General features: G+C 35.3%; 1 protein-coding gene across 13 annotated transcripts in view; it reads right to left on the minus strand.

Annotated features, from left to right (window-relative positions):
* Positions 1–27,425, minus strand: part of FOXP2 (forkhead box P2) — a 203,906-nt gene that overhangs the window by 22,315 nt on the left and 154,166 nt on the right. For 6 of the 13 annotated variants that reach the window (XM_063446859.1, XM_063446856.1, XM_063446860.1 and 3 more), the window contains exons 9-17: positions 24,192–24,279; positions 22,180–22,263; positions 15,585–15,786; positions 15,118–15,194; positions 14,882–14,983; positions 12,359–12,480; positions 10,255–10,324; positions 9,177–9,340; positions 5,556–5,594 (exon numbers count right to left, since the gene is read on the minus strand). In XM_063446859.1, coding sequence (XP_063302929.1) covers positions 5,556–5,594; positions 9,177–9,340; positions 10,255–10,324; positions 12,359–12,480; positions 14,882–14,983; positions 15,118–15,194; positions 15,585–15,786; positions 22,180–22,263; positions 24,192–24,279 — 948 coding nt within the window. Of the gene's footprint in view, positions 1–5,555; positions 5,595–9,176; positions 9,341–10,254; positions 10,325–12,358; positions 12,481–14,881; positions 14,984–15,117; positions 15,195–15,584; positions 15,787–22,146; positions 22,264–24,191; positions 24,280–27,425 lie in introns of those variants that run through there. The other 7 variants (XM_063446862.1, XM_063446861.1, XM_063446863.1 and 4 more) reach the window with 2 other exon arrangements.

Below are 27,425 nucleotides of genomic sequence, written 5' to 3' on the forward strand. Positions count from 1 at the left end.
TGGCCAGTTCAAACTTGGTCACCTGACATGAAAGCTCATTGAGAAAACATTGATTTCAATGCTTTATACTGGGGAAGCTTGGGTGTGCATGGGGTGCTCACCGTGCATGCTCATCAGGCCCTAATACTCTGAGGAGCAATAACTGGACCTTCACTGGAATAGGCCATGCCTCCTCGATGACGTTGGGGAAGGCAAAGAGGTGACCAGTGAACCTCACAGCTGGAAAAAAAGGCAAGTAAATATTTTTCTTTTATAAATTGTTGCTCCTATGAGGCGCAATAACTGGACCTCCATTGGAATAGGCTATGCATCCTCAATGACGTTGGGGAATGGAAAGAGGTGACCAGCGAACCTCAGAGCTGGAAAAAAAGGCAACTAAATATTTTTCTTTTATAAATTATTACTGCACGGGAGGGAGGGGGGGCACCAGTATATAACTAGGAACAGGGGCACTAAAGCATTCGGAATACTTGTTTGTATTTCTAACACTATGTTACTTTAACCTCCTAAACTGTCAGATGCAAACCCTTGCTTACCTTCTTAACCCCTTAAGGACTGAGCCAAATGTACACGTTTTGATCAACATAAAACGTAAACAAAACCGTAATTCACCTCTTTCATATTAAGTGCACCCACACTTATTATATATCATTTTAGTCAGGAGAAATAGAGCTTTCATTTAACATCAAATATTTAGCTATGAAACATAATTTAATATGAATAAAATCTAAAAAAAATTGAGAAATTAAGAAATGTTGTTATTTTTCTAGTTCTGCATGACATTTTAACTGCAAATGTCATAATACTGTTTGCTTTGACTGCAATAAAATACACATATTTGTATTCAGCGATGTTTCACATGTGAAACGGTACCCCCTATGTACAGGTTTTATGGTGTTTTAGGAAGTTACAGGGTCAAATATAGCATGTTAAATTTTTCAGTTATTTCACATTGGAATTTGACAGATTGGTTACGTTGCTTTTGAGACCGTATGGTAGCCCAGGAATGAGAATTACCCCCTTGATGGCATACCAGTTGCAATAGTAGACAACCCAAGATATTTCAAATGGGGCATGTCCAGTCTCTTTTAGAAGCCACTTAGTCACAAACACTGGTCAAAGTTAGCGTTAATATTTTTTTGTGTGTGAAAAATGCAAAAAACTAATTTGAATGCCAATTTTGCCCAGTGTTTGTGACTAAGTGACTAACGTATCACAAGAATTATATCATCAATGTAAGTGCTGTTTGTGTGTGAAAATGCAAAAAACTTCCCTTTCACTGATGATATCATCGTTGTAATACATTTTACTGTTTTGAAACACTAATATTTGTGTTCAGTGAAGTCTCCTGAGTAAAACAGTACCACCCATGTACAGGTTTTATGGTGTCTTGGAAAGTTATAGGGTTAAATATAATGCTAGCAAAGTTAATTCTTTGGACTTACTGCCTGGGTTATATATATATATATATATATATATATATATATATATATATATATATATATATATATATATATAGATAGATAGATAGATAGATAGATAGATAGATATAAATATATATATATATATATATATCTATATATATATATTTATATATATCTATATATCTATATATATTTGATCTATTTTAAAACTACCTGTCATTCCAGGCACTTCACCTGCTGGCACTGCTATGAACGGCTATTCCGTCCATGTGATCGTGAGGTCCTCGCAAGCACCTCACAAACACATGGCTCAGGAGGGCCGGATCAGCAGCAGGGGGACTCTCTAGGATGTCAGATAAGTCCCCCCATCGCGATCGCCGGCGTGGGATCGCCGGCGAGCAGGTATGTGGGAAGGACGGCGTGGACGTGCAATGCTGCCCGCCGGCATTTAGAGATGGGTCCCCAAGGACGGCATAGCATGCCGGTCGCCCTTAAGGGGTTAAACTGTTAGGTGCATAACCAATAATAACCTCATCAACTGTCAGGAAAATTCTGCGGTATACAATTCTACCTATTTGTCAGTTTGAGTAATACACTGAAATCGGAGTAGTCTAACGGGAACATAAAGTTGGACCACAAATCACACATTCGTTAGTCACTAAGATGAGGCTTATCTTCAAGTAGTCCAATTACAGATGGACAGAACACTTCACTGCTGCAAGAGATAAAGTATTAAAGTCACTTTATTGTGACCACGTGGATTTTTTAGGAAGACTTTCTTTAACAAGAACTTGCTACCCATGATAACTTCCTCTATTTCAATATAGTAGGTTATAAGCAAACAATGCATACCTCCAATATTTAGATTTTCAGTTTCCTGAGAATATAGAAACAGCTAATAGTAGAAGACTGTACTCTGCACAGGTACCGTCATAAATGTTTAAGTACTCTCATTTTTAAAGAAAGGGTTTCCTTTATTGGTTGCCCTGTGCTTTAATTATGCAGGATTTCAGAACCACTCCAGACCTTCCTCTAGGAAAGCCCACATTAATGAACATCTGCTTAAAGGGAATCTTAACCTGCCGTAATAATTAACATTATGAAAGAAACACTGCTACAAGAGTCTTATTATGACTATTTTCCTCAAGCAATCTTTCCACCTGAAGGTCATAAAAAATGCATGGAATTTGATATTGCAATATATAATGTAAAATTGTATTAAAATATATGTTCTAAATAAAACAGTCACCTTATTTAATATGCCAATTTGTTTTGAATAGCTTTACCAATTAAAAAATTAAATAATAAGTCTGGTGGGCTGCGTCGGGACGCAGACGGAAATAATTTAAAATATAGTTATTTATAAATAGCATGATCATTCTATGTATGCTGTGTTTGTTACATCTGCTTACTTTTTAACAATGTCAAATTTAGTGGATTGACTGAAAATGATTGGCCTTTGTCTGCCAGAATGATAAATAATCTATGAAAAGAGGTTAGAAGGATATAGAGGTATAGATCAAACAGGTATTGCTCAAGGAGGAGAACGTATATATGTAAAATTAAGTTTTAAATAATGTTGGCCTCAATGTGATTAACATAAAATAATATATCACATATATACTTTATAGTTAATATACTCTACCTACACATATTATTCATTATTGATCACATTTTGGCCACAAAATAAAATAAGAAAATAATGAATACATAGGATAATAATACTATTCCCTGAATGAGTGATAAGCAATTATTTGTTAATAATAATGTTTGTTAATGGAACTATTTGGGGAGTTCTAACGATTGGTAATTAAAAGCCAAAGGCTTGTCAACTCTATTTATAAAATGTTTTTAGAATCTTAAATAAGTTATTGAATAAGAGGGGAAGATGTACTGCCACAGATCCCTTTGGCTAGTTGGCTACCTATCTTAACTGGGCTTTCCTAGTTGACTTGCTCAGCCAGTCAATGCCATCCAAATATGGATTAAATTGAGAATGTCAATACGGAACTGGGATTTACCAGGTTTTGACCCAGAACCAAAGTTGTCTCCCATATCCTAGTAGTCCCATAACTATTACATTAGGGTGGTTAGATTTACAGGGCTTTTTTTTAATAAAGTGAGAATTGTTCAAAGATAATTCAAAGAATTTCAATTTTAAAGTCAAAATAGCCAAATTTGGAAGATTCTCCAAGTCAACAATGTTTCCAGTTCAGCTATTTTGGTCTAAATTTTTAAATTAACTTCTTTGAATTCCTGACAAATCTGACGTTATTAAATAACCATTCAGTGCCACAGGAAAGATGCGTGATGTGTTTTACTCTTCTATTTAACCAGTATCCTCAATATCTAAACTCTATGCCTATAATCATTTTAACTTTGCAAAGAAGAATATATTATATTATACAATGTATCAGAAGGTAATTTTTCCAGTTAGTAGTCTGTTTCCATGCAGATATGGAAATGTGCGTGTTTTATATGGGAACTTGGCGGTGTGATTTTCTCTGCGCACCATAGCATGTTAACATCTCTTCCATGCATAACATATTTGCTAAGTTGTTTTTCACAAGCTGTTTTCTTAAGAGATTTTATTAAAAAAAAATACATTTGTTTTTAATACATGCAATGTTACTCCTGTTTGCTCTTTAAACTTTTATTGTCTTGGTAATTCATACAGAAAAAAAGCATTATCATGCCCAGGAGAGCTCTTAAAACTAAAAAGTCAGAGTAGGATGCCTCTAGCAAGCCACAACATGCTTCACAGTATTCCGCTTAGGAAACTCATATTTTTATTTAAGTGCTCACTTTGTTTCTGAATGAGACAGTCTCAAGAGCGTTTAAAGGGACATACTAGGTATCATCTCATTTAAGTGGTTATGGTGTATGAAATCCCTTAGAACTGTTCCATTGTTTAGTGTTAAAGCCTGAATGGGGATCCCAAGCCCTTTTCTCTTCTGCTCAGGCTAATGATAAAACATCAGCTTGAGCTGAACACTCTGTCACTGCTGCCCATTGCTGGTATGGATTGACATGGTTAATGCATTAAAGAGGAGCCAGTGGCACCTGGAAACCCTCACCTGAATTATGAAATTAAGTGGTTATGGTGCTTAGGCTGTCCTTTTAAAGATGTTCTATCTTCTGCAAGGACTATTACATATTTTACAGTATTTTATTAAGGTAAGGCTACTTCTGAAAGACAAACTTGTCATTTAAGGCTGGAGTGACCAAACAGTTGTTTCCCAGTTGTTATAATACCACAATTTAAGGTTGCTAAGCAATGAGGGAGTTGTAAACCCACAACAATTGGGGGTCTGCCTTTGACCACCCCTGTTCTTCATGGACTTCATGCTTTTGGGCAACATTTAATGTTCTGTAATGTTTATTGGATTAACAGAATTCTGAAACAGCAAGCTTTTCCAGAGATGCACCCTTCATAATGGAAATAAAATGGTCCATGCAACTAAAAATTGTGCTGAAGATTTAACAAAGAGAGTAGGAAAGGGATGGTCTGTAAGGGGTGCAGGGAGACAGTTACCATTGGCCCCCAGCCTACAGGGGTTGTGCAATGCAGCCTCACAGCATTCTTCGGTTGATTAAACTAATAGGAGGTGCATCATGATGTCTGCTGGCACAGTACTACAGGAGTGAACAGTTGGCCAAAATTGTGCCAAATCGGCACTGTGTGGGTTAGTGCATGGGTTCATGGACCATAATGTAAATTATCTCCAGTCATGGACTGGTTCAATGAATGGCAATACCTGCGGCCAACCAGGCTATGAAATAGGATGTCCCTGGAGGGCTGTGCAAGTGACAACAAGATGAGATAAAGCAGCACTCATGACATTTGCATAACTTGCCATTTGTCTTTGGTGGCAGGAAATAGATTCCTGTATCTCTAATGTATACACAGATCTCTTTTAGTGCTCTGTCAAAGAGTTCAAGTTATACCGCTAGACATTGCAAAGATAACTGACCCCACATCTCGCAACTGAAGCATCCCCCATCTTTCCGACTCATATACGGCATGCCCCATTTGAATAGAAATATCCACACAGAATTCAGCGAGTTATGTGGACAGGAAAGTTCATTCATCTGTACTTGACACCCATGCCAAATGTTGCCAGCCCTTACCTGGGGGATGTTCTCCAAAAAGCTTGACATTCCAAAACTCTGTTAGTCAAATAAAAAAAATATAACAAGATACTGTGATATTCTATAATTTTGCATTACTGGACTAATACAGCTACTGGTAATATGAAATGTATTATGGGAGAGCGTACATTTAGCTAACAAAAGTGCAAATTGTTCCATCATGCTTTATTTTGCTACACTAGGGTTGCTTAACTTTCAGGCACTTAAAAAGATTGAGGGGGCACAAATTATTTGTGTACTAAAAGAGCTCCGTTTTCAAGTATCAAAGATGATTCTAGAATAAAGCTGTCTGTAAAAAGAGTTTTAATCCCCAAATTTAAAAAAAAATCAAGCAATTTCTGACACTGTCTATACCACCTGCATCGATGCTACACTCAAAGGTGACAGTCAAGGTGAATTATATATCGCAAACAGATATAATTTCAAGTGTGCCATGTTAAGGGAATAGATGTCAATATTTCTGTCTATGTCTCTTTTGCCCCAACATGCACTAAATGGGTGTACAATGTACAATTAAGACACTGAAAATTCCCAGCAAAAAAAGCCAAAGACAAATGTTACATTTTCTCATTACTACGAAGACGCGTTAAAACAATATCTCCAAGGTACACGTCTCACAATTTAGTAAACAGGAAAGTACCACATTTGACATCACTCATTAAGGCCAGGCATATCTAACGTTCTATACACATTTCTGAAATCCACATTGCATCAATTTTTAATAATTTCACTCTCTCAGCTCCATTAAAAAAGATGGTGGGGGAAAGATTTTAGAGTAATTAATGATATAGTTAGCTGCTAAATATTAATAGGAATCGTAGCTCTGCATAAAATATAACATATAAACCTTGCCAATACAGACACACCAGTAATTAAAGTTGAATATGTAATTACACTGATTTATAAGACAGGGGAAAAGTTACACTTTTCTATGCTCTGTGTAAACCATGGGTAATAGTTAAAGTTGTATTTATGATTTTAATAAAAGGCCAATGCACTTCATTTAGTGCAAACTCAGAGCTGCTTTGAAGATCATAATCAGTCAGATAATGACTGGCCACATTCCTGGGTATGTTTATGAATATTGGCTCAAAAAGGAGGAATTTCTGCTTTTGCATTTGGAACAGTCCTAGCAGCAGGACATTAATAAATGTAATGTGTCTTTTGAAGGATCTGTATGCAGAGAACCTGTGCGAGATTTCACTGGAACTGCGCTGAATATCATTTTAGTGAATGGGTTTATATATTTGTAACAACTGAAACATTGTGCTGTTTGATTTTTCTTTCTCATGTTTTTTTTTTTACATGTAGTTTAACCTATGTTTGCCCACATTTGTATAGCTGATGCTTTCTCACTTGTTTGATGCTTTCTCGCTTGCGATCTCTATGGTGTCTATTCATTGTCGAGAGTTGACAACTAACTTGCACGATTCGGGACACAATACACATGCTAGGAAAATAAATCACCTCATTTTACTTTTAGATTACGTACACAAGGTGACTGGGTTGGTGGTAGGTGTATGCTATGTACCTGAGGGGTGATGTGTGCCTGTCTTGGGGTGTAGAAATGTGAGGAGGATTCAGAGTTGAAAAGCTCCTGTCTCAATACTCAGAAGCAGGGCAAGATGATGGTTTATTTTTAAACTTTTTGGGCGATCCAAGTGGAACACATAAAAAAAAAACAAGGACAGATGGAAAGGGGTCCTAAATCTGGAATGCCCTCCTGGGTCCATGAAATCATAAACAAACCAAACCTATAAACCCCCCTTACATTGAAAATCGATTTAAACTATATCTGACACAACATTCTACCCTACCTCTAACCTGTAATAATATTTAACCTGAAATTATCATAAGTGAGAACATTTAAGAAACTCATTGAAATCACTGTGTCTTCTCTTGAAAAGGGCCTGTTTCAGTTGTAAATATGATAATGGATGAACCCAAATTAATAGGTGGTATTTGGCAAACGGTATTCTCCATGATGCTATTGTTTAGAGTACCATGCTTTGCCAATCAGCAACAACACTACTGTAAAATGGATTTGGACTTGCCACACTTGTGCAAACGTTAATAGGAGCTCGTCCATCCAACACAAAATCTTTTAAGCCACATCTGAACAAATTGATGCACCCAAGGTTTACTTGTGGAGTCTTATTCATTGAATCGATTTGTTTGGGCATGGATTAAAATAATTACAATTCGGACAAACCACATTTTTTTTTATTTTTTTTAAAGTTTTAATATTTACTTATTCGTTTGCATCTCTTGTTATAAAATATTTATGTTTTTTCTCACATTTTACATTGTATTTATGCTTTATCCAGCTGCACTGATGTCTATTTAACACCACATTGAGCAACAGTAGTTTGAATGTTTGTGTGTTTGGTGTTATTATGACACTGTTATTTCTAGGCACTTTTCTGAATAAAGTGCAAACTTATTTTTTTTTTTTTTTTAACATCAGCAGAAATAATCTAATGTACTGGCATATGCTGAGAGATCACACCTCTAAATCTCTATCTAAATAATTTTAAAATATGCAGAAAAAAATGTGTTTATGTGATGCTGATATGAAGATTATGCTGTGATGCATGCAAAAGGCAATGTTATGAATTGGTAATTACATCTGACATGCATGTTATTGTTCATCTTTGAAATATTAATATAGATTTATTGAAAATGTTGGATTCATTTTAATATTTCTCAGAAATGGTACTTGTATGACGGTAAACAACAGTGACAATCGCAGTTTTTGATGGCAAATCAACCATGGAAATATACTGTCCACGTTAAAATATATATATATATTTTTTTTTAACATATTTATGTCTGTATTTATCTTTGAAGATACTTAATTTTTTGACTTTTCCATAAGTCACGCTTCACTAAAAATATGGAGATTAATGAAATTGTCCTTTAATTTTTTTTTATGTCCATTAAAAACTATTCAGGATCAATTAATTTTTTTTTGTCTCTAAAGACCATATGTCAACTTGAAATTCCCTGCTTATTTAGCACTGTCAATTTTATGCAGTTCTGCTGTCAATAGATTAGTAAGATTTGGAATGGGACTGTCGTTAAACATTAAGGGTTGAGGAGGGGCTGCCAATTATCTTTGAATTATATCAATGAAAAATCACTAAAAAAAATCACGTACAACTTGTGTTATCCCTTTTGGTATGATTTCTTTAAAACTGTCTATAAGTTAGTAACTGATGTCACAATCCAGTTCCGTCCTGGCACAGCCATGGCATACCCCGCATTGCAGGAGAATAATTTGAAACATTGTTTTAATTTGCTCCTCCCTCTATTTTGACTGACAGGAGCTAAGGGCAGAGCTTATAACAATGATTGACAGGAAGGCATGATGAAAGTGCTTTGTTCCAGGATAGAAGTAAATACAGTGTTGTGGAGTTCTACAATTTTTTTTTATCAGACCTCGCAAGCATATCATTATAAAATATAGGAGATATGCAAATAGAATATTTAAAAAACCTGTCAGGTGACAGTTCCTCGTTTAAGAACATTTAACAAATACATTTGTGCATTATGGATCAAGTAAAACAAGTTTTCTGTGTAACCAATACAAACACTTACATGTGTGGTTGAGGGGAGCAGCCTGGACTGCTGTTCCCGTTACTGTCCATGTGATCCAGTGAGCCGTTGAGGTCTTCGTGGACTGCTTGTAGTAAGCCACTAGATGCATTGTTTATCAAACCTGTGTTACTCAACAAAGGTAAACTACTTTCTGCCAAAGCTGCCTGTGAATGTAAAAATAAAAATACAACTCAATACTGAAGTCTGTATAGACATAATAATTCTAACAATAATATATTTTGGGAATGGTATTATATTACCGCTGATCAGTATTTTTCTCTAGTTTTTTTCTCATTTCTTTACAAACGTGTCTGTCTTAGATTTGTAGTTTTGTTATTGGGTTACTGATAATATTAGCTTTTGTTTTTGTATTTTTGAAGAATTTTTAAATGCATTACTAAATCCATTCTAAAAATTAGGTTTTTATCTTCTTAAAAAATATATGTTTATGATTTATTTACAGTACTGTAATTCTCAAAAACTGGCTACAAATGTTTACATTTTACACCAAAAAGATGGAAAAACAACTGTGTTGAAAAATGTTTGAACATTTTGACCTAAAATGTATAATTATCTGGGAAACTCCTGACAATTCCTAGTTCAATGAATAACCCCGATTGTCAAAACTCAACTATTTAGAATGGAGATAACATGAAAAAAAATATAAGACAGTCGACTCTTTAATTGGGCTTTATCAATGTTTGTAACAAGCAGTGCCTTTATCGCTGCTGTGTTTGTAAAGTGCCTAGGTACACAAGAATAATTTATGTCTGGTTCCTTTGCTGCAGTCTGACCTTCACTAAAAGGCTGTACGAGTTAAATCACATAGAAACCTATCCACAGTTGCTTCCAGTCATTTATTTTAAGAAAATATGAGTGTACCAGAATTTGCCACAGGGTGTCCTTCTTACCACTTCACATCAAACGCAATAAGCTTTAGAGTCTCAGCCTATCTCAGTGCTAAGCAATATAACTCATGCTAAAACTCTGAACGGACAATACTAATTTGCAGAAAACAGACAGGAAATAATGGTGGCTAATATGGTATATAAAGAAGTATAAGGCCATCGTGTCTTACCTGCAGACTTGCATTAAGAGCTGCTCCGTAGCCTAGACTTGTGGGGATGTTTTTTACTAACGTGGGGCTACTGCAAAAAAAAAAATGCAAATTGATTAAAACAAATTCAAGAGGTTTTTAGTGCAAAGCTACTAAATGTTCTAGTTTTGTCTTTAGCCAACAGCATTTAAAAATGACTAGTTTTTATCGCCTAGAATTAACTATCGCCTTGAGTAAAAATAAAAAGCATCAATCATCTATACAAATATTTTTCATTTAAAAGTTCAATGCAGGTTTACACATTATTCCCCAAATTTTTACTAATTCTACTGGAATATTTGGAGATTAGAAAAAAAAAATTGCTCTATTAGTTAATCTGATGTAGTAAAACTGATTTGAATAATTTATTTAAATTTAGTTATTTTGGGTTTAAAAATCTGCAACTCTCTGGTCATTTCTCTACAATTCCTGACTTAGTGAACAGATCACATAAACGTAAAAGGATACTTTTTTTTTTTTTTTTCAATGATAAAATAGTTTTCTCATAAGTGATGAGTTGGAAAATTTTGAAACTATGCCTGGATCCCACATTGCATTGTTTTAAACTTGAACTAACTGCATTTTCAATGCAATATATAAACTATTTTCACTGTCTTTCTTTCCTTCCTCTCTCTCTCTTTCTTTCTTTTTATCTTCAGTCTTGTCATATCATTCTTTAAACAGGCACTGGAAGAACACTAAAGGAACTAAAACTAAAATTCTAAATTAGAATGTCACCTGCTAGAGTCTAAATCATGGGATATCCTGACATGGTAAAGTGGATTCTACCTGCATTATATATAATCTACTTGCAATACAGTAGCACTAGATTAGCAAATTCATGAGCTGAGTAACATTTAATCCATGTCTCCACCTGTTATTGAATTACAACTCCCACTACCATCAGCTGTCCAATATCTCAAATACAATTACGGATGTTTAACCACAGCTGGAGAGCTGCTTTTCGGCCACCTCTAAATTTTGTGTTGTGGCATCTACACCGAAAAATATATGGGAACGTTTTGTACATTTTAACAAATGTATGAATAAGCCAGTAATTCTTACACTTTGTCACTGTGCAAGCAATATTATCATAGAAGGGTGATTATATAAAGTCTGGTTTGCAACCACAACTATATTTAGTTAACTTTTAGATAGACACACAGATAGGCAGACATATGACAGACAGACAGATTGATAGTGAGCTAGACAGACAGACAGATAGATAGATAGATAGATAGATAGATAGATAGATAGATAGATAGAATATGTTAATACAATATTGACTGCTCTTTACAGGCAATGCAAAATAAAATAACTATTATCCTTAGTTTTCTTATTTCTTATTGTTTTTTTTTAAATCTGTATCCCCTTAAAAAGTGAGAAATGGCATTATCTGAAATATTTAACCCATTAAGGACCCGGAATTAGATAACTCTGTTTACATCCCAACACATAATTGGCACTTAAAGGGTTAAAAGGCACTTGTTCAAATTGTCTGCAGTGTAGCATATGACTTCTAATAATCCTTCACACTGCACTGATGCCCACTGTCTCATGTGAGGTTCTGTGATTCAATTCGCTTATATTACTCTCAATGAACGTACTGAAGCTCCTACGGCACCTTCACTCTTGCTGTTGTTACAATGCCTACGGTACTATAAAGACATTTGAAAATATGTGATCTCTCCTAATACATCTGCAATTAGTGTACAGAGTATGTTTTTTTTTGTTCTTTAAATATTTTCACTGGTTTCTCTTCATTGTACAGCGCTGCGGAATTTGTCGGTGCTTTATAAATAATAATAATTATAAGAGGACAAAATAAATGAATAATGTTCCCCTTTAACTGTAAAAAGCTTGTGATAGAAGCCTGCCAAACATACAAGTCACCATATTTACTATCATTAACCTCCAGTGCCCATCTCTGTATGTCTATTCGTTAGATCACTGTTAACACTGCTAAACCTCATCCCACCATACATCTGACACCCGTGGTGAGAAGACCTTCTATGTTCTGAATGGAACCCTGCTGGAAAATAGCAATAGATATTTATCATATTACACGAACATAATGAAAACATACCCTGTAATTTTCTGTGACCTTCTTTTCTGATATTCTGCTTCGTCTACTGTCCATACAGCCCCTTTAACATTTTCCACTCGAACAAAACATTTGTGCAGGCTGAGGTTGTGACGAACTGCATTCTAAATAAGATATGGAACAAGGCAGGGTAACTAAAATGGAATTATCCGCCAAAGATACTTTGTTAATTTTGGATGACATGAATTAAAAATAGACATTTCAGTTTAGCTATAACATGAACAGAACTTAAATACATTAAAAAAAAAAAATACTTGAACTCTGTTATATGAACCTTTCAAGCTATTTTAATAATAGCTATGTCAAAACCTTCCTTTCACTGAGCTGGTCTAAATTGCAATATCTGTACAAATTACAGTATCTTTGAAAATGCCAGGACAATTAGGTCAGCTCAGCTATGTCCCTGATCAAGCACTCAGGGACAGATGATATGTCCAAAGGAACCAGTCCTGCTAGCGGTATTAACATGCTAAAAAACGCTACAGTGACAAGTGTTAATTTTCCACAAAGCTTTATGCAAATAAGCTCAAAGGCATTCTTTTCATCCCACAATAATGAAATGACAGAGTTTGTTTATTCAGTATTATTAAATGACATTTTCTAGTTAATGTTTTCTGACTACAGACTAAAGACTCACCGGAGTGGTGTGTGATTTCGATTTAATTTTTTTTTTAAAAATTTCAAGCGTTTTATATTCGCTGTGAATCGTCATCAAAGAATAAAAACAATTAATATATATATCTATACCTTATCTAGAACTAAAGATAAAGCCAGCATCTCATGAATGTAATGAAACAACTGATATTTGCCTACCCATGTGAACAGCACATTAACCTATTTGGCACTAGGCGGTTTAATGAAGGGGTTAAAAGCATGGTGTCATTTACTGAGTAGATTGTTAATCTGTCATATTTTTATTCTGATTCTTTTGGAGTACACTATCAAGTCAATTCTGTAATGACCTAATTCCTATTTCTTGAGTAAAAAAAAAAAACAAAGTAATTTTATGAAGATTTCTTTTCTCTCCCTCATTTTTTTTTTTTTTTTATATTTGCACAAAGACAAGCTTCTGGCTTGCTTTAAGATGAGAATTCTTAAAAAAAAAAAAAAGGCATAAGCAGATCCAGCATCTGACCTGAAATTCAAGGATTTGATTGATCTTAATGCCCATGGCTCGGAATATGATAATTTTAATATTAATGAGCAAATGAGCAGTTTTATTATGCATGCGATATAGTTAGAACTAATAAGCTGTTCAGAATGAGTTTTGCTGGATCCCCGAGCTGTGGAGATGAGACCAAGCTAAGATATTAAATCACCTTTCATTTCTTTTTAAATTTCTTTCAGTAAATCAAATGACAGAAAATTCTGTGCAATCTCTAATGAGTAACAAAAGAAAATGCAAATCTTCCACATAAATATTATCGATTGAAAACACGTTAAATTTGCTCCGTGCGGATAGTGCTGGTTACCTCTAAACAAAAAAAAACAAAAAACACGCAACTAACAGCAGTGCATAAATAAAACAATTGCGCCTGTCGTTCCGCCAGAGCACGTAACAACTAATAAACTTCTAAACATTTTGTAAATGAAGAGCATTATAAACCTTTCACACCCATATATCTGTAATCGCCTGCCAAGATTCATTTGCATTTTAAATCCAAATTAATTCACTTTAGCATATCTCTCAGCTGAAAATTCTTAGTATGCTGATGAGTGCTTTACTGCCTCTGTTCTGCTCAGCTACAAACATTCTCCCCTTTTGTATGAAATGGCTTGTGGCTAATTGATGTTTCTGAAGGCTTTTTGAAATGAAAATAAAACAGTTCACTTAGACTGTGCCGTGTGCCCTTATCTTTGCAGACATTGCTCTCTACCAGAAGTAGAGGCTTACAACCAACATTTTTTTAGTACCCTGTAGGAACCAGACAATAATGTTGTTTGGACAGGAATATGGATGAACCCTTTTGTCTAAGTAAATATACTGCATTTACGTTCTGACAGGATGATATTAACTTTACTTTTTTCTCTCAGTTCCAGACGAGTTGCCCCGACCCTCGGTACGTTGGCAGATCTTGGTCTTGTACGATGAGGTATGGGATGTGTACAAAAAGGCACAGAACGAGACAAAACGCACACTGTCCATTGGTTGCGCAACGCAAACAGACATTTTTCAAACTAATTAGCCAATAATATGCAAAAGAAAAAGTAATACAGTGCGAATAACAAAGGTGTTGATGATTGAGTGCTCACACTGTAATTAGTGTGTCAGGCTCTCATTTCTCTGCCAAGCCTCTGCTATTAATTGCACCAAATTAGAAAACGATATCAGAGGCAAAATTATTCTTTCACTTGTCATTTTGAGAGAGAGAATTCATTCCATTCAAGAGGCAGGTTAAAAAGAGGGGATGCAGATACTAATCTGCTTATGTCATGGAAATAAATGTCCCTTGTGCTATCAGCATGCAGTGTGTGCAGCAAGAGCTAAGAGGGAAAAAAAGTTACCTTCCAAGTTGCGGCATTTCGCCTGAAGTATGCAAACGTCCGTGTAAACCAGCTGTAAATTTCATTAAGTGTTAACTGCCTGTCACTCGATTCCATGATAGCCTGAAATGAGACAAGATGCGTAGTGACATTAAAAAGACTTACTAACTAGACCACAGATGTAATTTCCGTCACAATGCCACCTTTACGCTATTAATGAATTTTGATGTGATCAAAGTTCATCTTCCGATACCTACCTGCCTTATGAGAGTTGCATAAGTGAACGGCGGTCGGACATCTGCGTTTTTATAAAACTCGTAGTTCGGGGCGATTTCTACAATAAAGTAAAAGGAAAAAAAAAAAAGTACTGCGTTATTGTCATCAAATTCCAGGTTTGATGTTAGCCGAATAAGCAGAACCATTAATTAGGAACAATTGAGACAGGAAATCAGAAAATGTTTAAATTAAGGTAAAAAAGCATGTGCTAAAGGAATTTTACAAGGCAGGAGAAATAAGAGAATCAGTTCACTATCATTTAGTTATCAGTAAAAATTAAATAAATACTCTATAGCAATATTAAAAAGGTGTTGCATATTAATTTATATACATACTCAGATATATATTAGTGGTAAATGTTTATTTTGTACATTACAAATTGCTAAATACTGTAATGTGGCATAACAACTACATTACTATAAACACTTTATTACACAGACATGTCTACCTGAGGACATTGGTATGTTGTACTTGTCTGAATGGCGTCTTCGAATGGCTCCAACATTGGGTACACTGGCTGGTGTGATTACAGAGGGTCCCTGGGTAATTGGCGTGACAGGGGCAGTTGGTGTTGTAGGGGTTTGAGGTAAGCTTTGAGGGGATGTCTCCAACATGTTTTTAGACATGGTAACGCTAGACACCAAGTTTAACTGTAAAAGATACGAAGAAAGGTAACAGAAAAAAAACATTTGATTAATGAGAACATTACACTAATTTTATGAGTGTGTTTCTTCTATTTCTGAATTGGCACTTACTATCTAGAAATGGAAGCACCCAATCTCAACTAATTATAAGATAAAATTGTATCCTATGAACCCTAATTATAGGATGCTGCTACAGGTTATCTTACGGTGATCTGCATCTATTCTACTTTGGCCTCGTGGCATAATAACATGTTAGACTTTAAAGATTGTTTCTCCGCAATAAAGAGCAAAAGTTGAATAACGAGTAATTGTGGTCAACTTGTTCAAAAACATCTGTAATTTAAATACGATATCCAAGAAAATCTAAAAATAAAGAAAAAAAACAAGACCTTAAATAATTCATTTTTTTTTTCAACACTGCCATAGTGTTTGTTCATAGTCCTAAATCTCAGATGAGAAGCTCCAACCAGCTGTAAAATTTTACACTGACCTTTAGTCTCCTTGCTAATTTGGTGGAATGGTAATGACATTACTACATATTCAAACAAAATTGTCTTAATTGCAAATTAGCCAGAGGAGGCTGAAAAATTTCAAATTAAATCTGATTGGAGATGGGGAGAGGGAAATGATATTTCCTTGCTAACAATCATTTGTGGCATGTGTTAACAAATATAATGAAATGTCAAGTTTGCCAATTCCTCTGGAAGGATCATTTTCAATTTATGATTACAGTGTCACTTATTGCTGATGTACCCTGGAAAGTGGGTGTCAGGGTAGAGAATAGAAAATAGGTGAGAATATATGCAAGCTGTTCTAAAATATGTCCTCCATTATTCCCCCCAGTGAGCCACAATTCCTCATTATCAAAAAAACTCATCACCTCTACCACACCTCTTTGGTCATAAATAGTATCCAATTAGCGAAATTTAGAAGCAGTGTAACACTTGCAATGATTACAACCGTAATTTAAATGGTACTCGTTGGAGATAATGTGCGGGTAATTTGATTTGTATCCTTACTTAACCCTTTCAACACACTTGTGTGATCTTGCAGATCAGGAAGAGTTAAAACTATCGAGCCGGACATGTGTTTTCTTTGTACTCGGTCTCAACAATGCATTAGCCTTTAACCCAAACAGGGCATCCTCTGCTATTTCCAAAAACACCTGCCCTTTTCAATCCGAAACACCGTTCCCGAGATAAACATATTTTTAATCGGAAGAAATGGTGTGTACAGCATTGATTGATCTTTCTTTGAGGATTTGTTTTACACACTTAGTCAGAGGATAGATTTGTTAGGGAAACAAAAATTAACATATGCCAGCTAATTGTTCTTCTTTCTTGGGTAGCTGCCAGGAGAAGCACATTAGAAGTCTAATAATAACGACTAGCACCCCCGAAGGCATTCCCAAGTGCATCTGTTCCCAATAAACTGCAAACTGTTATTCAGCTCCCACTCAAAGCCGGCTGGCTGAAATGGGAATTCTTTGTTACGTACATAAAAAGGCTGAGATGATATTACTAAATGCTCTGCTTCATACGTTTCGAAAACCAATTGTACGTGCTTGTTCGCGCAGACTGCAACATCTTTCACAAGCTTAGGATTGCAGGCAATATTATATTTTACTAGACCTGTTTCATATCTAATTAGAACAAAAGTGCAAACATACTGTAGCAAAGAAAAAAACCTTCTATTGTTTGACATAGCCAAACAAAATAACATTTAGAATGCCAAATACTGTTTTGAGAGCGCAGTTTTACGAATTATGCAGACTGCAAAGATGAGTGATGTGGATTCTAAATTAATGTATATTAAAGCAACAGTGTACGTCTGTGCATAATTAAACATCCCCCTGTGTGTCTTTAGCATATTATAGCATATAATACATAAGAGCAAAAATTAAATGTTTGGCATTAAATTCACTAATCAATGTGACAATGTTAATAACCCTGTTAACCAATATTATTTCCCTTGTATGTGAATTATAAACTGTCACGTGGTAATCAGATTGCCTTCTTGTTTATGATATCAAGCTGTATATGTCCAAGGATTTGTGCATGTTGCATATTAATTGTATATTTTAAACAAAATATGAAACCCCAAAAAACCCAAGTAGTTTTAACCCCATGTTGATACTAAAGATAGGTTAAATAAAAGCATGTATTATAGTTACGTGCTTTTTTTGTGGCATTGCCAATTAATAAATGCAAGAACACCTTGGTAAAGGGATGTCTGTTTTCAATCGTCTTGTTCTCAGTATAAGCAGGTGAACTAAAACAAGCACACGCAATCCTGAACGAAAATGAACTTTGCTGAGTGAGCAAAATACTCACTGGATCATCTAATCTGCTCCGGATTTCCCTATAGTTGCAGATAGAAGCCCAGTGATAATTACTATTTCAAGATACTGGTCCGTGCTCATTTATTTGGCAGTATTAATCGAGAATGTAGACTGTTGCATTCCCCAGCCAAACGTTTGCAAAATAATCTAGTGTTAATATAAAAGAAAACTAAAGTACGTAAAAAAAAAAAAAAAAAAAAAAAGATGAAAGTAGCAAATATGTGGTATATACATGTCTAAATGTAAAATCTAAAGGATTCAAAATTCTATATGTATGCAAATGAGCATGTTTACAAAGTTCCGCTATGTTATGTTAGCAGCCTGACATAACAAGCGTAACATGTTTGTAGGCATGCAATCACAAACTGATAAAAAGGAATGTATTATTAACTAAGGAAAAGCATGTAAAAGCTAAGATGAACACTTAACCACCTTAGCTCATCTGAATATATTCAAGGTTGGGTGAAACTCATTATTCAGGACTTGCAGCCTTGATAACTTTGATTTTCATCCATCCATAGCATGGCCAAAAGGTACCGTTTAATGAAGTACCATTCACAGAGTAAATGGGGTCATATAATAGTGCAGTTGCACCTTGTGTTCCAGTACTGATAGCTGTTAAGAGTGCAGTGATGAACCAACAGAGCTCATTTCTCCCTGGTAATAAATTCATCCTATTAATATTTATCAAATGTGTGGGCTGTCTCAGCTGAGACACTGTGCACGAGATCATAAATCTTCACTATCATATCAATTTTGAAGCTTTTTTCATAGCTTTTATAAATTTTAGATATATATTTTTTTGTATTGTTTTGTTTTTTTGTGTGTCTGTTTTTTTTTGTTGTAAATTCTGTAATTCAGTTCCCCACTTCAGATACGGGGTTCCGTTGGGAACTTTAAACTGTGGTTTCATTTTAAATGGTTCATCTAAGATTCAATATTAATTGCTCACCATCAAACACAATTAGCAATTCTTTCATGTGTGGTTTATGTAATGTAATACTTCAATTACATTATTCATTCAGGTTCTGTTTTGGATTATAGGCTGAAAATTCTTTATTAGTCTAGATGTTACCATGCTGCTGGAGTTTTAAAAAAATTCACTGATTGAATAATTAATTGGAAAAGAACAAGCTGTAGATTCCTGATGGATTTAGGAGACAATTATTTCATCTTGTGATTATCTACATTGTGCTATAGAAAGCCATGATAAGAAAAAAAAAAAATCTTATTCAAATGAAACATCATGGTGTATCAAAGAAATAAACTACACTGTTCTGATAGCAGCACTTCAACACATACTTAATAAATAAGAAAACATCACCTTAAAACAAATGTCTGCAGTATTATGGACCACTCTCAATCAAGGATGCGCTAAGCCAGAGGTAGGCAACCTTCAGCACTAGAGATGTTGTGGACTACATCCCCCATAATACTCTTAGAACCATAAAGTTAACCAAACATCAGGGGAGATGTAGTCCTTAACATCTGGAGTGCTGAATGTTGCCTATTCCTGCTTTAAGTACTGCAACAATAACAACTCATCCTCATTGCATAGGTTGTAGGTTATGATACAAAGAGATCCCCTGTCAATCTGTCAATCTCCCCGCACACTGCAGCTCATAATTGGAGATATTTGAAATCACTGCTTCACCTATAAGCTTGTCCTGTGTCCCTCCAACATTAAAGAAGAACCTGCTACTTTTTTCTTTGTCTGTCCAAATATTGTGTGTGCTGTGTTCACATTAGCACACAAGGCAAGGCCCTACATACACTTTAAAGATGCTTGGGGGAAGGGGGTTTGGGGGAATGGGGTTCTGTACGTAACTACAATCAAAAATTTGTGAACAGGCAGTCTACATACTGATAGCATCAGCACTGTGGCCGCTCCATCTTTGTGTGATGAATGAAACTGCTTCTGGGGGCTAAACTATATATCTGCTGTACTGGGGTTTGCAGAATAAGACCCCACGTACCAGTTTTAGTATTTTTTTTTCCAATATATTTTTTTGTATATATTTTTTGTGTTATAAAAATTGAATTTACTTCCATTTTGGATTGTCCTTTTCAAAGTCAATGGTCATTTAACAGGATTTGTAATAGCATGGTCATTTGTTCTTGATATATAGCAAATATGTGTTTGTGAGGTTTGAAAAAAATATAGAAATCCACACATCTCGTTCATCGCTCCTTGTCAATTATCATTCTAAATGTTTCACATGTTTGCTACTGAACAAAGTTAGTGGAAGAAGAAAAACTGAAACAATGTTTCTGTTCTCTTCCTAATTTGCATTGCATGCCCTGGCTGTGCCTGGACTGAACTGGATTGTGATGTCATTGGTTAAATCTTTGGATTTAACCAATAAAACCTGGAAAAAATGGTTAACTAAAGTTATAGGTGGATTTCAATGATTTATTCAATAGTGTAATTTCACAAAAAGTTATATTTCTGCTCAAATTTGTCTGCTTAAAAGGCACAGCAAAAATACAAAATTACTGTATGTGTACACCAGTTCTTTAATGCATGAAGCAAATAACCATAATTGACAAGACATAAAAGGAGTAATGCTATGGAAGAGTCGCCATACACCCCACCACTGATCATCTAGTGTATGAGGCACTGACAATGTTTACAGGTGCGGAATCATAACAATAATTTGCTCTGGTTTCTCTTAGTCGCCAACCTTGCCACTTCAATGTGTACACTAGTGAGGAAATTCTGATTTAGACTTTACCTCCAGGTTAGTCTTGAGGACATGGGTTCACTTACTGAACCCAGTTGCTGAGAAGATATTAGTTTGCACATGACAAACTAAACCTATACATGATGGTAGCAAGTTAGCACATCCAACAGGCCAATGAGCTCACATCAGCAAACAAGGAGGAGCCAGGGACTAGATTTCTTTTGATAAAGCCATCTACAAAATACCATCTGTTCCGATAAAGCGTACCTGTCGCCCTCCCAATTGCTTGCTTAACTGGAGGCATCCATTTTGATCTGATTTGCACAATCTTGATTCCTTAATTATTTATAATATTTTGAAAAAAAAAATAACAGGTGCTAAAGTATAGCAGAATGCAGATGTATCCAACTGCCACAGCCCCCTTTTCTGTGGTCAAATTGTTGTTGACCTTGTGGGTGCTGCAGAATTGACACAGAAAGTCAGTGCCAATCCCATGGTGGAGAAAGGGTCCCCAAAATGTAGTTGCAATTCATGCACAGACAAGTCCTGCTTTGCTGTAGGTCTCAGTGTCAGTGTACAGTATGACTATGTATCCTGAATGGTTAATTAGGAAATCAGCAGCCTAATTATGACGTCTTGAGCAGAGACACTCGCCAATGGGTGACGGGATAGCTTTTATTGTTTTTTTTTACCAAACTGCTTAAAATTGGTTTCACAAAAAAATGTGTTTACGGCTTTTCTGCTCAAATGCAATAAGCTGTAGTGTTTATGGCTCTTGGTGTGTCCCTTTAAGTTTTGGAATATAAATTTATATTAAACTTATTTTGACAAAATAATTTAACTCTTTGAAAAATATTTAGGCAAATCAAATTATAACATGACAGCCCTGGTATATTTTGAAGGGGTAACGAAAAAGGAGATTTAGCTACCTTTCACCCTAATGAAATCAAATTAAAAATTATTATCTTCAATAAATTACACACATTGTTTCTGATCATATGCTTCCAAGTACACATTCATTTTTTTAAATATGTTATTTCGTTTTGCACATATAGATGTAGGTGTTTTATAACAGCTGAAACTATCACGATAAGATATTCTTCCTGGTTCTAGTCTAAAAGCGGTGATTTTTGCTCTTATACAGTTGGTGCAGTTTGTTTAGTGTCACTGACGGCGTAGATTGGATAGATTTTGTTAAAGATAGCATTACTTCTAAAGAAACATACAATTTGACAAGCTATTGCATTTTACTTCCATTTTACGGCAATATTGTTCATCACACTCATTGTTTTCTAACTGTCACAAAATTGTTCATTTTCTTAGGCGGTTCCATTTATCGGCCTATTTACTGTTTATAAAGCAATATGCACTTACAGGTTTTGGAGATGGCTTGGGCTCTGAGGGTCGCATGTGCAAGTGGGTCATCATTGCTTGAAGACGCTCACGTTCTTTAGAAAGCTGTTAAAAAGGAGTGAAATCAGAAGCATTTTAGAAATGACTGATATAGCTATTTTACTGCAGTGATACATCGTATCATCAAGTCTTGGTGTAATCATTCCAGTACATAAAATGAGTTAGATATGTGTGCTGAAAAAGCAACATTGCTTACAAAAATAGAATAAAATTGTGATTAAAAAAAAAAAAGCTGACCTTATGTAAAGCAAATAACACTTCATGTTTTTGTCAATAAACAGAACTGAAATCGCTGCTCTTTTGACAGTACCAAGTCACTAAGGTCGTACATGATTAGGTCCTCCGTGTCTGATTCCTGTCCTGTAGCCATAGTTAGCAAAGGACTACTGCCATGTTACGACTATGAACAGGTGAAGGGCTTTAAGTAATCTGATGGCCAAGACTATCTTTACATTTCATCCTTTTCCACAGAGGTCCAGTTAGTGCCCTCCACATTCTGCCATCATCAATCTAATTCAAAAGAGTGACAAGGACTAGGCAGTGTGAAATGCTAAACTCTGCCACTGAGACGGCATCTACAATGTACTGTGTCTCATTACAAGTGATGGACCTTACCTCGCTATCAGTCAGACGCAGCAAAAAAGACCTGAATAATTGGTCACCCTGAAAACCGAATCTTCAAAAAGGATCTAACAATATTCTCAATTTTTACTGGATAGTAAAGGGGGGGAAATGGGTGCACATTTCTTAACATGGCTTTTATTTTTGTCTTTTCTATACATACATATATATATATATACTTTTTTTTGTTATTATTATTTTTTTTACATGTATTTATTTATTTTGCAATAGGAAGAGATAAAACAGCTGACTTTTTTAGACTCCTCTGCAGTGCAATGCTAAAGGTCTACATAATGAACCGAGTTGTGAACTACTACAGTGGATGAACAGTGAGCATTCAATGCATTGATTAAATGACTTTGTTATCCGTCATGAATCAGGTTTAATGGAAACTATCAAGTTGTTACCCCACGCTATGTTAATGAACTAGGACTGAATATTTAACTCCCTCATCTCTAATTTTAGAAAGATTATTATTAGGGATATTTCCTAACCCTAACGTAAACCAAAATAAAACATTTGTCAATTAAATGCTTGAAAAGTTAACTCATACAGCATTGTCAAACTTGGACTTAAATAGTAAAAATGGTTCTATGTCTCTCTGCTAGGGGCTAGATAGGACTTTCCAGTGACCTCAGATGCCTTTACATGATCTGGTAGGGGTTTGGTTCTCTGCAATGTGCTTAATGGTATTTAGTTCTATATTTTAATAATGTAGCTCTCTTCAGATTAGCGAAGACTGAACTGTGTAGGGCGTTAAATGGGGATAGAGAGTAGGTATTTTTAATGACAGACATTATGTGACAAAGAGAATGGCTCAATATAAATTATTTATGATTATAAAGTATTTATTAACCTGAAAACGTAAAAACAAAACAAACAAAAAACATTGTGGTGGTGCAACAATATGCTAACCCCATGCTTGAACATTTTTGTTTGAAATAAGCATATATCATTATGCAAATTTTAGAACTACCACCTACCGCCCAACATATGGCAGTAAGATGGCGAGGCCAGCGACATGAATTGTGTTACTGGCACTATACAAAGAGCAACGGACCCATCCAGAATTGGGGGGGTGGGCCACCTGGAGAACTGGCAGGTCAGTCTGGCAAGAAGGCATGTAAGGCTGACTGCCAATAATCCAGGCTGGCCCACTGAGGGCAGGCAATGCAGATAGCAGCGTTCCTATGCTCTCCTCGGATCCTGGGGCATGTAGCAAAGCACAAGCCCATCTATGCGCTATGCTTTTAAGGGAACGTTTTCTAGTGTCCCCAAAAGTTTGAGGCCATGGAACAATCCCAGGCAGGAGGACAGGATCCGAAAATCAGGACAGATATATCAGCACCAACCTGAATTTCCAATTGCTGAACCACCTGCATTTGGACTCGGCATTGCGCAGTACTCCGGTCATCCAATGCATGTTCATTGTTAAGGTGCCTGGGAAAAAGATAAAGCAAAAACGTAAGATATGAGTGTATTCACAGTGCTAAATTAATATATAAATACCATAGAATATAAAGAGAACATTCCCAAATACAATGGCATTTTCTATATTTTCACAAAACAATTAGCAATATTTTTACGTTGCAATAAAACTATAAAACTATTTATTCAACATATTTATTTTATTTAAGTGACTACAGAAGCAAATGATGAGATCCGAATCCTGATCTGAATCCTGATCTGAATCCTGATCTGATATGTACTTCAAATGCTGCTAAAAAATTTACTGTCAAAAATAAACATCATCCTGATGACTCGTGATCACTGAGGGAAGTTGGTTAAGAACACAGTGCGCATGCACAAGTAATGGAACCATGCAAACTAAAGCTCTCAGTCCCTTTATGGAAATCGACTTGAAGCCAAGTCAAATACCGGCGCGATGCATCGACGAAAGGGTAAAAGTCAGGTACTATGCCAATTCTATTGGACCACAGAATTCATCAGATATGAGTGAACTTTTTTTTCAATGTTTCAAGTAACTATATATAGACACATACATAAGTAAGTCATAAGTATTTATTTATAAGTAAATAAATAGATTCAGGCTCAATTCAAAAAGCTATCCAAAATGAGAAACCTACACAGTGAACACACAGCAGCAGACACTAGCAGTCAAAAATGGAACAGCAAATTTCATTTGCAATTCCATTGATAATTAAGCCAAAATAACCAGTAGAATGTAATATCTGAGTGGGGGATAAAATCACTCTCAAAAAAAAAAAAAAAAAACACTCGGTGGGTAATTCACTAAAACGTGAGCTGCCAAGAATTCACCAGGAAAGTGATCACTCCTATTAAGTGATTAGATATATAGCACTGTACTGTACTTATTGGCCCCCAGCAGCACCCCATTTAAGCATGTTCAGGTGAGTGCAGCCAACCCCTTGTTTTCTTAGATATATAGCACTGACATATTCCGCAGAATCTATGGGAATACAGACATAAAGTTTACATATACCGATGCGAAATGAACAAAGGACTCAGCCTGTAAGTCTACTTTTGCCAAACTTTTGCTAAACTTTAACAAAAAGTGCTTCGCAAGATGGCATAAGAGCTTACACTCTAAATTCAATAATGGTTGCAATAGAGTTCAGACAAGGCATTCTAGTAGGGGTGTTAATGACCAGAGGATCTGAGAACATATGCAAATTCAGTTAGGCATGTGAGGTAGTTAAAAAGCAAGGATTATAGACACCTGGAGGATCCTCATATAAACAGGAATGAAGTACTTACATACTAATGATAAATCTCTCCCACTTAAATGATATAAAATGAACATCAAAGGTTATCATTTTCCCTGGAATCTCATTTTAAACAGCTGGCTGTGCAGCTTTTAAGACATCTCATCCTCACAATTAAATAGTCCTATAAATATTTGCTTTAATGCCATTTAAAGACAGGTTAGTTTCAGTTGAATGTTTTGTACAGATTTCTTGTTTTCCATAACTGCATTTCGTGGAGTCCACTCTGCTCTGTCCTGTGTTCTCCACTGAACTAGTGCCGCTCAGCTCTTTAGAAATTTGACGCAGGAAATCTATCCACCTATCATTTAAAATTATACCTTCATCTGAATTATTCTAATTCATTCCTCTAGTCTCTCTTTGATATTTTATATCAAATTTTCATTTGCTCACTCACTTGAGAATTATCATCCATTGCCTTCCAAACCTATACTGACATTTCCTCAGATTATTTACCCTACCATCTATACTTAAAGGCCAATCCATGTATCTACTCCTGTAGAACCTGTAAAACTAATAAAAAATGTTTTACTTACCCTTGTTCCTGTGCCAAGACTCATGTGGTGCTTCCACCAGCTCCTACTGCAATGTCATCTAGGATACACTGCTTTCTCAATGACTGTCTGATCCAATGCTCCTTATAAAGAAGCATTGAGGACAAGATGTGCATGCGCGCCAAGTGCATGGCTAATTAAATGCTTCTCATAGGAAACTATTGAATCCAATACTCACTAAGAGCTGCATTTGTATTAGCAATCATACAGTATTGACTATCTTGTAATATTTATTAAAATAATAAGCATACAATAAGCACAAATATCACATAAAAAAATATGCCAGCTGTAAATAAAAAAAATAAACAGTAGACAAATACTTTGCCTATGGGAGTATTTTTTTTTTAAAGATAAATCTGCTTTAACTGTGTGTAGTCCAAAAATATTTGCATAATGCCAACATTATAACCGTATATGAACATAATGCCCACATATAGTTAATACAGTTGACTGACTAAAACAAGGCATCAGTATTTACCTTGTACATGTGCCTTAATATGCACCCAGAACCATCACAAACTCCTTCACCCCTTGAATGTTAACCATGAACTCTGTATATATTGATCACTGCAGAAGGAAGAAGGTAGTGAAATCATTTGCAGTCTCTCTGCACAAGGCAGAGCGATTGAGCTAACATTAGTTTATCAGCAGTTAAGGACAAGAGCAGTAGTAGAATGATTACAATTTCAAAAGCAACACAAAACCTATATCTTGTCTATGGGGAAGATATTAATTTGTTGAACTCGATCAGTGATGTTCTAAGCTCAGCCACCAGCTATTATGCTCAGCTACTACTGAAAAAGTAGTTCTTAAACACCTATAAAGGTTGTCTGTAACTGCCTTACATTACAAATATCATTATAAAAAAAAAATATTTTTTAATTGTAGATAAGCGGAAAAAAAGGCTGCCCATTACAATTACTATACTCCAAAATGCAAAATCTTTAAATACATTTTTTGAGCCAATTTTAATAAAAATGTTGGAAAATGTAATTTCTAAACAAATGCAAGCCCATATTTAATCATTCGATGCAAGTTAAATCTTCATTATCCCACTCAACTAAATACGGTTCAGCTTTTTTCTAAAGCTGGGCGCATGCTAACCATATTTCCTATAATTTTTAAATGTGAATTTGAATTAAAATTAGATTCTTAAACCACAAAATGTGTGAGTCTTAAACATAAGGATATTACTGCTGATTACAGAAGGGTCATTTGCATATATTGTGTCCTGCTTATTTTATAATCATCCTTTTTAATGCATGCTGCACTGCATTTGAAAATA

Source organism: Pelobates fuscus, chromosome 3, assembly GCF_036172605.1.
Source record: "Pelobates fuscus isolate aPelFus1 chromosome 3, aPelFus1.pri, whole genome shotgun sequence".
NCBI lineage: Eukaryota > Metazoa > Chordata > Amphibia > Anura > Pelobatidae > Pelobates > Pelobates fuscus.